The sequence below is a fragment of the Pelodiscus sinensis genome, chromosome 6 (genome assembly GCF_049634645.1).
Source record: "Pelodiscus sinensis isolate JC-2024 chromosome 6, ASM4963464v1, whole genome shotgun sequence".
Lineage (NCBI taxonomy): Eukaryota > Metazoa > Chordata > Testudines > Trionychidae > Pelodiscus > Pelodiscus sinensis.
The window spans coordinates 60,440,925-60,455,203 of NC_134716.1; the positions used below are offsets into that span (position 1 = coordinate 60,440,925).

The 14,279-nt window shown below is 41.7% G+C and overlaps 1 protein-coding gene across 2 annotated transcripts in view; it reads left to right on the plus strand.

Moving 5' to 3' along the window:
- MCC (MCC regulator of Wnt signaling pathway) overlaps nucleotides 1-14,279 on the plus strand; it is a 411,412-nt gene that overhangs the window by 22,257 nt on the left and 374,876 nt on the right. For both annotated transcript variants that reach the window (XM_006134467.4, XM_025190402.2), the window contains exon 2: nucleotides 11,816-12,060. In XM_006134467.4, the coding sequence (XP_006134529.2) occupies nucleotides 11,816-12,060 (245 nt within the window). The remainder of the gene's footprint in view (nucleotides 1-11,815; nucleotides 12,061-14,279) is intronic.

Below are 14,279 nucleotides of genomic sequence, written 5' to 3' on the forward strand. Positions count from 1 at the left end.
AGGAAACATTTCTGGACAATTGCACCACAGAAAACAATGATATTGCTGAGCTACATTGACATGTTCATGCTGTGGACCGATGACCAAAACTCACTCATAGATTTCTACTACAAAGTCAACAACCACAGCCCATCCATCAATCTCTCCCCAGGACATTTCTGCACCGGTATCAACTTCCTATGATTGTTGTTGTACAGTAAACTTCCGATAATACGGCACCTTTAGGACCCAGGGGGTGCTGGATTATCAGATATGCCGGACTATCAGAAGGGGGGGCTATGAGGGGGGTGAGGTGGAGGGGATGCCACCCCAGACCCCTCATAGCCTGCCCTTCCGATAGTCTGGCTCTGCCCCAGGCATCCCTAATTCAGCCGCTGCTGAAACTGACCAGCAGCGGCTGAATCGGGGACATCTGGGTCAGAGCAGCTGGAGTGCTGCTGAGTTGGTCCGGTAGCGCCAACCCGTGGCGCTGCAAGACCAACCCGGCAGCACCCCAGCTGCTCTTGGGGATGCCTGGGGCAGAGCAGCTGGGGTGCTGCTGGGTTGGTCCCGCAGCGCCGCTCTTTGGCGCTACTGGACCAACCCGGCAGCCCCCCAGCTGCTCTGCCCCAGGTGTCCCCAAGTCAGCCGCTGCTGATACTGATCAGCGGCTGACTCCAGGAAGCCCGAGGCAGAGCTGCTCTGCCCCGGGCTTCCTGGAGTCAGCCGCTGGTCAGTTTCAGCAGCGGCTGAATCAGGACGCCTGGGGCAGAGCAGCTGGGGGGCTGCCGGGTTGGTCCCACAGCGCCGAGGTGCGGCGCTACTGGACCAACCTGGCAGCACCCCAGCTGTCCCTGATTCAGCCCCTGCTGAAACTGACCAACGGCTGACTCCAGGAAGCCTGAGGCAGAGCTGCTCTGCTCCAGCTTCCTTGAGTCAACCGCTGGTCAGTTTCAACAGCAGCTGAATCGGGACGCCTGGGACAGAGCAGTTGGGGCGCTGCCGGGTTGGTCCAGTAGCGCTGCACCTTGGCGCTGCGGGGACCAACCCGGCAGCGCCCCAGCTGCTCTGTCCCAGGCGTCCCGATTCAGCTGCTGTTGAAACTGACCAGCGGTTGACTCAAGGAAGCTGGAGCAGAGCAGCTCTGCCTCGGGCTTCCTGGAGTCAGCTGCTGGTCAGTTTCAGCAGCGGCTGAATCGGGGACAGCTGGCGTGCTGCCGGGTTGGTCCCGCAGCCCCGAGGGGCAGCGCTACGGGACCTACCCAGCAGCACTCCAGCTGCTCTGCCCCCGGCTTCCCTGATTCAGCTTCTGGTCAGTTTTAGTAGTGGCTGAATCGGGGACGCCTGCAGCAGAGCAGCTCCAATGGTCCGGCGGCCCGGAGCACTTCTGGATTCCTGATGGTGCCGGACCATCAGATACCGGACCATCGGAGTTTTACTGTATTTAAAATTGTTTGTGTAAATTAGTTTTGGGACTGATAGCTAATTGATTATGGAAGCGAACCTATGAACTGATTCTACATGAAGGGCTATCAAAAGCATTACAAATTTCAGGAATTAGAGAAAAATATTTTATTTTGATAAATTACATTATAAGAATTTATCTTAGGTTTTACAAAATGTTCAGGAAGAATGGAATCTTCAGTATTATTTGAAATAGATCACTAGCTGTCTACAGATTGAGAAATGTATTTTATGCATTAAATATCTGGGAAAGGATTTTTTTTTACACTGCTTTTAGGAAATTTTTTGTGGAAAAACTTTCTTATGAAGCAGAAAGTTGAAAATTAAAGATGCACTTAGTCACTGTCAACACAATAGTCATCTAACTAATTTCCTAGCAAAATAGCATTTTCAGCTGTTAAAAAAGTTTAAGTGGCTCATAATTGCTGTTGATTTTATATAATCCAATAATTTATTGTTCATTATATAAATGACAGGAAAGATGCGTCAGCATACATGCAAGTGACACAAACATTCTTGTGCAGTTAGTTCTTTTCATTCCCCAAATCAATGAGTAAAATAAAGTACAACTGAAGATTGCTTTAAAAATATAAATTGTAGGGAAGATAGTTTTACATAGTTGATGAATGCACTTTATGTATCACGCTACAAAAACTTGCAGTTTTGGCAATTCCATTTATGAATAAAAGGGTTAGTAATGTATATATTTTCCCCAATAATAATTTCTAAAATGAGCCTATAATTTACCCACTCAGTTGTACAATAGTGTTGTCATTCATACCATGTAGTTGGTACACTTACATACATTTTTATGTTTACATTTTCTCAGTGAAGAGAAAAAGAATCTAAATAGTTCAAATTCCTTCTGTATATCAAGTATTAATTATTACAATTAAACCATTTTATAATTATTCATATTTGCATAAATCCTGTACTTGCTAATCTGAATGGCTAAGATTTGGAAAGTTGAGAAACTTACTCCTGTTCTGAGTAGAAAGGCCAAAAAGAACAGCCGAATCATTTAAAAAAAAAAAAAAAAACCACACACGCACACACAACTTGACAGAATAACAACCTGCACACTGATATAATCCTGTTAAGAACTGTTCACCATTTCCTGTGTGTCAGCAGGGGCTCAAACTAGGTTTTTTTTTAACTCTCTTACTAATTGTCCACAAGACGGCCACGTATACACTGGCACCTTTTTCCGGAAATGCTTAAAATGGAATACTATTCCGTGTTCAGTTTTTCCGGAAAAGGAGCGTCTACATTGGCAGGCTGCTTTTCCGGAAAAGCCCTTTTTCCGGAAAAGCGTCTGTGGCCAATGTAGACGCGCTTTTCCGGAAAAGAGCCCCGAGCGTCATTTTCACGATCGGGGCTTTTTTCCAGAAAAGATTACTGGGCTGTTTACACTGGCCCTTTTCCGGAACAGTGTTCCAGAATAAGGACTTATGCCCGAGCGGGAGCAGAATAGTTTTTCCAGAATAGCGGCTGATTTTGTACAGTAGATCGTCGTTGCTTTTCCGGAAAAGCAAGCGGCCAGTGTAGACAGCTCGCAGCTTATTCCGGAAAAGCGGCTGCTTTTCCGGAATAAGTGGCCCAGTGTAGACACAGCCGACATGTGTTACATATCTTGGTTCTGATTGCCAAAGTATCATTTAAACATATTATTTAGTACATTTAAGCAGTTATGGGTCATGAATTTTAAAAAGTGTCTATTGAGGCAGAGGGTTTTTATCTTGCAACTTATGAACTCCGCAATAAATGTAAGTGAGTAGTTGACTACCCGATAAACCTAAGTAGTCAAATCACTATCAGAGGCAGCAAGGGGAGGAGCAGGAGTCAGTGCTGGGGGGTAGGGAGGGAGCTGTCTTAAAAGCACTATCTTTGTGGGGAGGCAGAGGCGTAGCAGGGGACCAGGCGTGAGCGGGACTCAGCTGTCCTGGCTCATGCCCAGTCCCAGACACTGTGCTTCTGCCTTTTAAATGTAGGAAGAGCTGGGTGGCTCTTACTACATTTAAAAGGCAGAGCCACAGCGGGGTCAGCTCCCAGGGCCAGTAGCTAACCCTCCTGTGACTCTTCAGTTTCCCCGTTTATTGACTAATAAAGTAGTTGATGGAAATTTCATCGACTAATCAATTGGCTGATTAAACGCAATTTAATCCTTAATTCTAAAATGGATGCAGTATAGAGCGAAGATATAATTGTTACAATACAGCAATATTTTAAAGTAGAAAATACTTCCCATGGTCTTGGAGGGGGGAAATGACTATAGAGCCAGAGACAAGGGAGTTCCTGCTGGAAGCTGGAGAAGAAGCTATTGCTCCTGGCTGTCTGCAGAAACTGAAAGGGCCCGAATAGTTCATTCTGCTACCTGAGACAGAATGCAAGAGGTGCTCCTTTCTGGTTGTATTGTGAAGGTGGATTGTTGCTTGCAGGGATCAGGGAAGCCATGGAATAGCTGCTGGCTGGCTGCCATTGAAGACATGCCCATAGAAGGGATGTCCATTGCCACTTACCTGCCCCTCCCATGAAGCGGCTGATCTAGATTGACCCAGCTGGAAAGCTGGAGTCAGAGCCCTAAAGGGAAGTCAAAGAGGCCTCAGGGAGGAAGGTGCCATTCCATCCCAGAGAAGAAATCTTCATATGTAATCTGTCCAACAAGGGTAATGGAGCCTGGTAAGGGCTACAGGGTCAGTGTACGTGGGTCAGCCCGAGGACTGAGTCACTTAATATCTATGGGTATGTCTACACTACCATCCTAGTTCGAACTAGGGTGGTAATGTAGGCAACCGGAGTTGCAAATGAAGCCCGGGATTTGAATTTCCCAGGCTTCATTTGCATAAAGCCGGGCGCTGCCATTTTTAAATGTCCACTAGTGCGGGACTCCGTGCCGCGCGGCTACACACGGCACGGACTAGGTAGTTCGGACTAGGCTTCACGAGGAGTAACGGTAGTTCGGACTAGGAAGCCTAGTCCGAACTACCTAGTCTGTGCCACGTGTAGCCGCGCGGCATGGAGTCAGACTAGCGGACATTTAAAAATGGCGGTGCCCGGCTTTATGCAAATGAAGCCCGGGAAATTCAAATCCCGGGCTTCATTTGCAACTCCGGTTGCCTACATTACCACCCTAGTTCGAACTAGGGTGGTAGTGTAGACATACCCTGTCTGTTGAGAGATTCATCTGCCAGAGGGGGCTGCTGAAGAGAGGTGAGTGCTGCCCTGTTGAAAAAAACCTGAAAGGATGGAGATACCTCCAACCAGAGGAGTTGTTACAAGAGGCCTGTGCCAACCTTTTTCAAAGCCAAATCCTGGTCCTTGACATCAAAGCTGCTTGAAATGCCAAGAAGCATTAATTTGGTCTTTATTTCTTTTCTATTCGTAAATAATTATGGTCCCCTTCTCCTTGTGCTTGGTGTCTTTTATGTCCAGATTGCCCTAAAAAGCTAAAATTTTTGAAAGAATATTTTAAAGAATGAAGATGATGGGCCTGTATGATCTCACACTGGCATAAATCAGGATTATCTTCAGAAAAGCCAGAGTTCAGTCGATGTAAAACCAGGTTACAGGTCCTCAAAGTACAAAGTATTTTTTTGTTATATATGGGAAAATGCAATTAAATCCAAAATTGTTTTGGCTCCTTTCTTTTAAGACTCAGTCCTTATCCCTGAGCAACTTAGTTATACCAACTGAATTCCTGGTGTAGACAACACTATGTCACTGAGACAGCTTCTCCCTTCAATTCAGCTACCTCCTGTTGGGGAGGTGAAATACTTATGCTGATGGAAGAAACTGTCCCAAAGCATAGGTAACATTTTTACTAAGCACCATAGTGTCTCAGCTGCAGCACAAGAAGTGTAGACAAGCCCTCAGTTTATTCTGACTAGATACTTAACTTGAATTTTTCTCTAATGCCTATCAACATAGTGTCTAATCAGTGATTAAAATACTTAGTGATTCGAGTATCATAGCAAAATTGTCATGCTAGCATACCAATACATCTCCTCTAAATAGTTTGTACATAATTTATTGCTAAATATTTTTGTATGGTTGTGTTACAGCTGGGATTTTCAAAGAGCCCTAAGGAGTTTAGGCTGCCCACGCTGTTACGCCTCTTTGAAATCCTAGCCCGCATACAGATGCATTTTGTTATGCATGGAGGGAATGATCATATCCTCCAGCATATGCTGTTGATGTTGCCAGTTGATCCTAGTGTGTTCCATCAAAATAAAGGCCTGATGCAAATCACGTTGAAGTCAAAGATTTTCATTGACTTCAGTGAGTTTTGGATTATGCTCGAGAGGAAAGATGATGATAATACCTAGTTCTTAAACTGAACTTTTGTTAAAGACCTAATGACATTTTCAGTCCAGCATATGCATATCTTAGGCTCCAGTCCAGCAAAAATTAAAACATGTTATTGACTTTCCAGAATGTGAGTAGATATGTCTGTCATAGGGCAATTACTGTGCATAGACATTTAGCATTTGCTTTATGTATTTATTTGCCGGATTGAAGCCTGAGAGAAGATCTTAAGCCTTTTTGGAAAATTTGAGTCATCTTAACTATCAATCAGTAATTCAGCTATGTCCTATTTTTATGACTTCCTACTCCAGTAATTGTATTGCTAAGGATATTTTATGACTACAGGAATCTTTATTTCTTTAGTTAAGATGATCTTACTGCTTATTCCACACTTGAAATCATAAGCCTCTTATGTCCCAATTGGTAGCTGTGGAAATTGCAATTTTTATATCATTAAATGTTGTGCTTCAGGGTATCTTTGAGTGGGAATTAATCAGGAATTTAATGGAAAGGAAGCATATATTACCTTTTAGATGTTAATTTCCATGTGCGGGTATTTAAATGAATAAATTCCTATATGTTTTTTAGATAAGGTTTGTGTATCTTAAAAGTACTTCACTGTACTAAAGAAAAAATTTATTATTCTGATGATCATGTAATAATACAGGGAAATGGATAAATGTAATTCCAGGATGGTTGATATGGTGAGGTGTGAACTGGATCAATAATTTCAGTAACATTAGATGTCATCAGCTAATTGATGTGATAATCATAGCATAAAAACAGTTTCTTATAACCGTTTTCACTGACCTCCCGCACTCTTCAGACTTCATTTGGGGCACAGTCTCCAGATTGCAACGAACTAAAAATTATAGATATTGTCTAATCTCTGTATTTAGAGGACAGCTAAGAAAATCACAAGGAGTATATATAAAAATAAGATCATCTCATGATTGCTTACTTTTTAATCCTTGTCTTCCTGTGGGGGATACTCCCACACCTGGTTTATCTTTCTGATCTCTTATTTCTATCATAAGCCTAGATCCAAAAAACAACAAACGCACACTAAAAGCACATGAGTAGGAATTCTGTCTTCTTTATCTTAGGGACTTATATGGCCCAATTTTCTAGTGTCTAAGAACCTTGCAATATTTAATGTGTTTATCCACAAACCCTCCCCCCCCCCCCCCATGTGAGGGTAAGGTTATGGTATTATCCCCATTTCACAGATGGGGAACTGAGCCATGACTTGCCCAAAGTCACACAGAAAGCTTGTAGCGGTGTAAGGGTTTAAACCTGGGACTGTTCAGCACTAACCTACCATCTTAACTCCTAGATCCCATGAAAGACTGGCCAAAAGTCTCCTTTTTAGAGGGAGTGGAATCTGGTGCACCTGTGGCTTATCAGCTGCCTCCCATTGGGGCATTAAAAGAGTGTAGGAGGCATAAAAGTGGGGAGATACTGAGAGGAGAGGAAGTCAGGAAAGGAATAGGTGAGAGCTGCCTCAGGAGGGAAGGAGAGACCTAGGGAAAAATAGGAGCAGCAGAGAAGAACAGGAATATAGTGCCAGGAGTGGGTTTTTTGACAAGGGCAAAAAGTCTGAAAACACACTGCCTATGAATTCTCAGGAGGCTGATCTGGAAATAATGTCTTGGGAGCGAGAAGTGTGGAAAACTGCCATGAATTTGTGGTACTTTGGGGTTTTGGGGAGAGCTGTTTTATCATGAAAGTTCTGTGGATTATCATGTGAATAAATTATATCTAAATATGGCATTTTGAAATGGAGAGATTTTGTTTCTTTCTACTGACAAATGAAGGGGAAACAGAGGTGGTGTGCCATCGTCGGCTGCAGAAGTGTGCTTGAGGAATGGCTACTATGTCACAGCGTTGATATGAATAGTTCTGAGGATAATACTAAAGGGCTATCATATATCAAATATAATTAATGCCCATTTTTGTTCTCTTTAAAATAAATAAAAATATGCCTAAAATCTATAATGAATAATCAGTTATTTATAGTCAATATACATCCTGTGATTTACATCTTCTGTGATAAACTCGTTCTTAAACTAAGTGGGAAAATTGTTGGCTAAAATATACTGTCATCAAGAATGTGTTTTACTATTGTTTTTATATTCTAGTTTGACTGTAAATGCCTGCGCCAGGAGGCCTAGTCAGGCAGTTGTTCTGGAATTACTGATTTATAAAGCTCTAGGCAATCTATAACTTGTTTCTATAGAACAGATGGACATTGACTGTAATATCAAATGGCTGTAGTGTAACACGTGCTGTACATTTATTATATAAAGAATTTCAGGTACTTATGTCATACACATAAGCTTCCTGCACACTATTCAGAATACTATTGGTTTCCTAAGTAATATTAATTTAAATTGAGAGTCTTGTATTTGTACTATATGAGCAAGAAATTTACTTTTTAATCACAAAAACTAGAAATTGATGGCATAGGTCTTTTGCCAGTCAGAGAATTTTCCACAAGTGAATTTTTTGAGCTCTGCTCTAGGGTTGAGTCAGCAAATCATGTATTTTAATATCACTTAACAGAAGCATAGATCATTAATTGGAATATTAGATATTTGAACTGTGTAATTTTTTTCTGGTTAGTGCTAAGCCATCTTTTGCCCCTTGTGACTTATCCTACCTGTCTTTTCAACTGTTAGTGTAACTGCCACTGAGAGGATTTGAACCTGGGACCTTGGGAGCTGACTATAGGTGCCTCTACCCTCTGAGCTAAAAGCTGGCTGGCTCCCAGCCCATGCTGTAGAGGTTACTTGATCTTAACTGTTGCTCTGGTCTAGGTACCACTTGCATTGCTCAGTAACCACACTAGGGCTATGTCTACACTGGCGTGATCTTGCGCCAGAGCTATGCAAATGAGGCTAAGCGTGAAATATCACTGAGCCTCATTTGCATATCTAATGAGACACCATTTTTGCAGAAGAGACCCTTGTGCAAGAAGGAGCTGTCTACACTGCCCTTTCTTGCGCAAGAAAAACCCTTTGCGCAATGCTGTTAAGCTGGTTATTTCCAGGAATAACGACATTGCTCAAGAGGGTTTTTCTTGTGCAAGAAGGGGCAGTGTAGACAGCTCCTTCTTGCTCAAGAGCTTCTTCTGCAAAAATGACAGGGGTTACATACTTCCCCTAGGTGAGGAAGCATGTCCCGAGCTTCTGAGACCCTGTTGAGATCCTGGACAAGCCCCCACTTGTAATCGCCACCGGGCGGGTTTGAACCTGGGACCTTGGAAGCTGAGTACAGGAGCCTCTACCCTCTGAGTGAAAAGCCAGTGGCTTTTCACTCAGAGGGTAGAGGCTCCTGTGCTCAGCTTCCGAGGTCCTAGGTTCAAATCTGCCCAGTGGCGGTTACACTAGCATTTATTATTCTTTTATAAATTGTGTTATGTCTCCTTTTGGAGAAAAAGCAAAAGAAGGGTCTTCAGGATAGGAGACATTTGTGAAAGTTTTCTTCCTCATCACCTCTCATTGACTCAAGGGACTCTCCAATGGCCCTTCTCTCTCTGACAAAACAGGGGCTAATACTAGTGTCCTTGAATGATTTTTCTTTAGCAGAAACAAAATACAGGACTATGTAGCACTTTAAAGACTAACAAGATGGTTTATTAGATGATGAGCTTTTGTGGGCCAGACCCACTTCCTCAGATCAAATAGTGGAAGAAAATAGTCACAACCATGTGTTCTGTAATGTGATTTGTCCTTTTCATGTGTGTTCATTTTTTAAATTGTATCCTTTGGTATATATGGTTGTGACTATTTTCTTCCACTATTTGATCTGAGGAAGTGGGTCTGGCCCACGAAAGCTCATCATCTAATAAACCATCTTGTTAGTCTTTAAAGTGCTACATAGTCCTGTATTTTGTTTCAGCTACACCAGACTAACACGGCTACATCTCTATCACTTTTCTTTAGCAGTGTGTTTAGTTTAATTTACATGCATCGATCTTAATTACATTTCATACCAAAAGATATATACAGTTATACTACCTTTAGAATTGATTTTGTTGCAACTTTCTTACTGCTTTTTTAGATTTGTTAGAATATGTGGATCTGAATTCAGAGTTTTCCTTCCTTATTGTCACTTTCATTGAACAGTTGGAAGAATTAAGATTTGAAAAGGTAGTCAGACTGGGAACAGGCTTGAAACCAGCTATTCAAATTAATATTTCTCCTTTTATTTTTTCTTCCCTCCTTGGGTTTTTAACTTACTGCTTTACCGCTCCTGAGTGTAATGGAAACCAGAGTACTCACCCATTTTCTGATAAATTAGTTATTTAAATATATATTCCTGATACCTACCTCTTAGAACTATCTTACAGGATACTATAATGCAGGGTTTCCCAACATTTTGCTGTCATTTTGAAACTTACTATTTCTTGTGACCCCAGACAACAACATAGCAATCATACATTAAGTATTTTATTTAAAAACGAGAAGTCCTGTAGCATCTTATAGACTAACAGATATAAGATGCCACAGGACTTCTCGTTGTTTATGCAGATTCATACTAACATGGCTACACATCTGATATTTTATTTAATGCTCTCTAATGTGAAATAGAATCATAGAGCTGGAAGAGACCTCAGGAGGTCGTCAAGTCCAGCCCCCTGCCCAAGGCAGGACCAATTCTAACTAAATCAACCCAGCCAGGGCTTTGTTAAACTGAGACATGGGCTTGTATGTTGCAGCACAGGTTCCTGAAATCTGGCAGTATGCTAGAAATTTGAACATCTAATCAGTAGATTGGTACCAAGACTTGATGGACATAAGTGTGCTGTGAATCTAGCTTCACATGAATATGGACTTGCAAATGGAACTATCAGTTTCAAGTCAAGTGTTGAAAGTTCAGAGTACTCATTCCTGACAGTGAACCAGAACTCTGGGAGAATATGTTTGGTCTGGGCATATATTCCTTGCAAGAATCAATCGTTAAGAAATTTTGATGAGCTGTTCAATTTCAGCTGCTGGTAGAGCTATGCTTGCACTGAAAGGCTTGCCCCCCAGCCATACTTTGGCATGTCCATAGTGGGGAAAAAAGGATGCAATGTGTTCAACTATCTGGCTGAGATGCTCAGTCATCACCTGTGGCTATGAGGGATTTGCAGCACAGAGCAAGCGACGAGTGCTAACAGGGTATTTGGCATAAAATCATGGGCCTTGACTTAAAGTACTTACAAGCCTATGCAGATTCATATCTCAGAAAAGGTTAACACAGGTCCTACCAGCATAAGTCACTCTGTTGCGAAGGCTGGCGCCCACAAAAAACTTGATTCAAGTCTCTCACCTGGATGCTTGCACAGCCAGATACACAAATGGCAAAATGGTGTCTGCACAGCTACCTCCTCACAATGAACATGCCTGCACCTACTTCCCAAGTTCCATGAAGCTGCTTTTTTTTTTAATGGACTGTATATGTGCGATCATGCTGTATGGATGCCACCATTTTGTAGATTAAAATGGTAGCTTCTGGCTTGGTGTTTGGGGGCAGATAGCAGTATCTCATGGGCTAAGTCTGACTCATTAGACCTACAATCCCATTTGGGGTATGACCCAGAGTTGCGGGACCATTGGTGTAATGGCACAAGTTTCAGTTCTCATTAGTTCTGTGCATCTCTGGGAGTAGAAATGTTAATATAACTGCAAGTCTGGAGATTTATACAGTAATAAAATTGTTGTTTAATATTTTTCCCCTTTTCTGCTCTTTCTGGGGTGAATTTGCTTCATCATAATGGAATAGGAGTCTAAATCTTTCTGGTAAATATTGTTAAAATCTGGACATACAGCTTCATCAGGGGTTGTCCTGTTCAGCTTTGTTAAGAAGCAATGGGAGTTCATAACTTTATTTTGTTCAGGCATTATTCCTGTGATTGAAATCTGCCAACATCACAATTCCCTTATTGGAGTCACAAAATTCACAGTTGCTGTATTAGATGTAAATGTCTGTGAAAAATAAATGGATTTCCAGATTAGACAGGGTTATCATTATTTTATAAACTAAATTGCTTTTTTTCTTGCCTCCTTCTACCCCCCAGGAATGACTTGCTGATGGTGTGCCGTCAGTTGAATATGGAGGAGTCTGTTGCTGAGATCATGCACCAACTGGGAGCAGATGAAAATGGGAAGATTTCCTTTCAGGATTTTACTCGGTGTCGCATGCAGCTTGTGCGGGAAATCAGGAAAGAGGAAGTGGAGCTTTCTGTGAAATCAGATGACTCTTGTAAAAAGAAGTTAAGGGACAGAATAGCCTCCTGGCCAACGAGTAGTGATAACAGTTTGGGTAGGTACATTTTCAAATACTTCTCCAGGGATAAATAATGAAGGCAGAAATCCTGGCTTTGCTAAAGTCAATGGGATTTCTAAGAGTTGTGCAAATATGTTGTGGCATAAGATCATCAGATAACAGATTGTAATCATTAATGAATAATAGCCCATCATCCATCATCATGGTATTGGGTCAACTTATATGTATCATAGAAAAAGTACAGAACAGCCTTTTCCTAAAAAATTATGGGCACACCGATTATGAGCCTACTGCCGGAACAGGTTCACTTCCCTGAAAAGACATGAGGCACAGAGCTCAGCTGATGACTAAAATGAGAGGAAATGTTGTGACTACATTCAGAGCCGGCTTTAGGACGTGCAGGGCCCAATTCGAACAGTTTCGATGGGGCCCTGGCAGCCAGGATTTTTTGTTGAGCAAAAAAAACCCCACCATACACACACAAAAAGAGTCACAGCCCCTTCAAATCTCCAGCTCTAGGGCAGAGTCATGTCCCGCCAAACCCCAGGGCCGACCCCCTCCCCTCCCCGCTGTGCAGGGAAACCCCTGCGCTTGACTCACCCCTCCTGCAGCAGATGCCCCCTCCCGCAGCGCGCCCGGCACACCAGCACACTTCCAGCTTTAGGGCGTGGGGCTCGATTCGGGGGAATCAGTCGAATCGGCCTAAAGCCTGCCCTGACTACATTGACTGGAAAGCCTGAACTAATATATAGCTAGAAATGTTAAAGACAAGAAGAACATAGTACTGTCTTCTCTGTCTTTCTTATCAAGCAAATCTGACCCTGTTTTAGTTGGTGTCAAATTCTGATTTCCTTTTAATTTAGTATATTTCTGTAGTAACGTGAGAGTTGCCAGCCTGAGTAAAAAATTACTTCATCTAATCCAGTATGTTATGATTGAGGAGAATACAAAATCCTGTCCTTTACTTTCCCATCCTGTCTCAGAATAAACCAAATGAAACAAAATAACACGCAAACATAACACTTGACAAGTTTACCAGTTTTCTACATAAAGTTTATTTAATGCATTTTCCTACGTGGACAATTGAATTAATATCATTCTTATATTGTTGAGATATTTTCACAGCTTTTTAAGTATGTCAGTCAGATGGTAGAAGCAGACTGAATATCTAAATTCCCTGCCCATGGTATTATTTTCCATTCTATTCTGATAAAATCTAGGTTTATATCTTTCACTTTGCTTACATTTTGGTTATATTTTTAGGCCTTTTGGAAACTTCATGATTTCTATACAGTTATCCTGCTTTGATTTTTCTTCCTGTGCTCCAGAGAAGTTCAGTGATCATGTTGCTTTTAAAAACACTTCACTGGGCACAAACATAATATGACCTGGAGCATGCTAGCAGTCCTGACTAATGAGCTGCAATAAGTTTCACTGCCTTTCAGCTCTTCAGGGGCACATATCCTCTTTTTATTTAGTCAGGACTTGAAGAGCTAGTGATGTTATTTGAACCTGCTCCCTATTGCTTTGTAAACATTACTTAAGACAGGAGACATCAAAATGTGCTAATTAATACAAATAAACTTAATGGATGCTAGTTTTTTTGAGGGGGGTACACTGTTTTTAATAACCGGTGTCTTCAAAGACTGTTTATAGGCCTTTCCTCAAGATTTATTTTTATGTGATGTGTCAGCCACTGTTACCCCTTGAAAGTTTCTATCCAACATCCATATGAAGTGCATACATTACAAAAACTCCAAATTCATTTAGCTGCCACTGAGCAGCAGGGGTCCTGTGACCTGCAGCAAAGGAATCTGCCTTCTTTGAAAGGACTTTTACGTTGAGGAGAGTGTTTGGAGATTGTACAAAGAGCACATAGTTCAGGCCTTGTGAAATATAAGGACTTGCAGCTATCTTCTTCTCAAAGAGGTACAAAAATACCTCTTTAAAGTAAAGCTACACACTTGTATTAACAATGCTCAGTGTAAAGCTACACACTTGTATTTACTATACTCACTGTATCCCATTACAAAACAAGGTAAAAGAAAGAGAAAAGTAAAATTTCATAATAAATCATTCTAAAAACAAGTAGTAGTCATGTGGCACTTTAGAGACTAACAAAAATCTGATGAAGTGGGTTTTTACCCACAAAAGCTCCTGATCTTACATATTTTTGTTCATCTCTGAGGTGCCACATGACTACTTGGTTTTAAAGTTACAGATTAACATGGCCCTCAAATTAATTCTGATTGTTT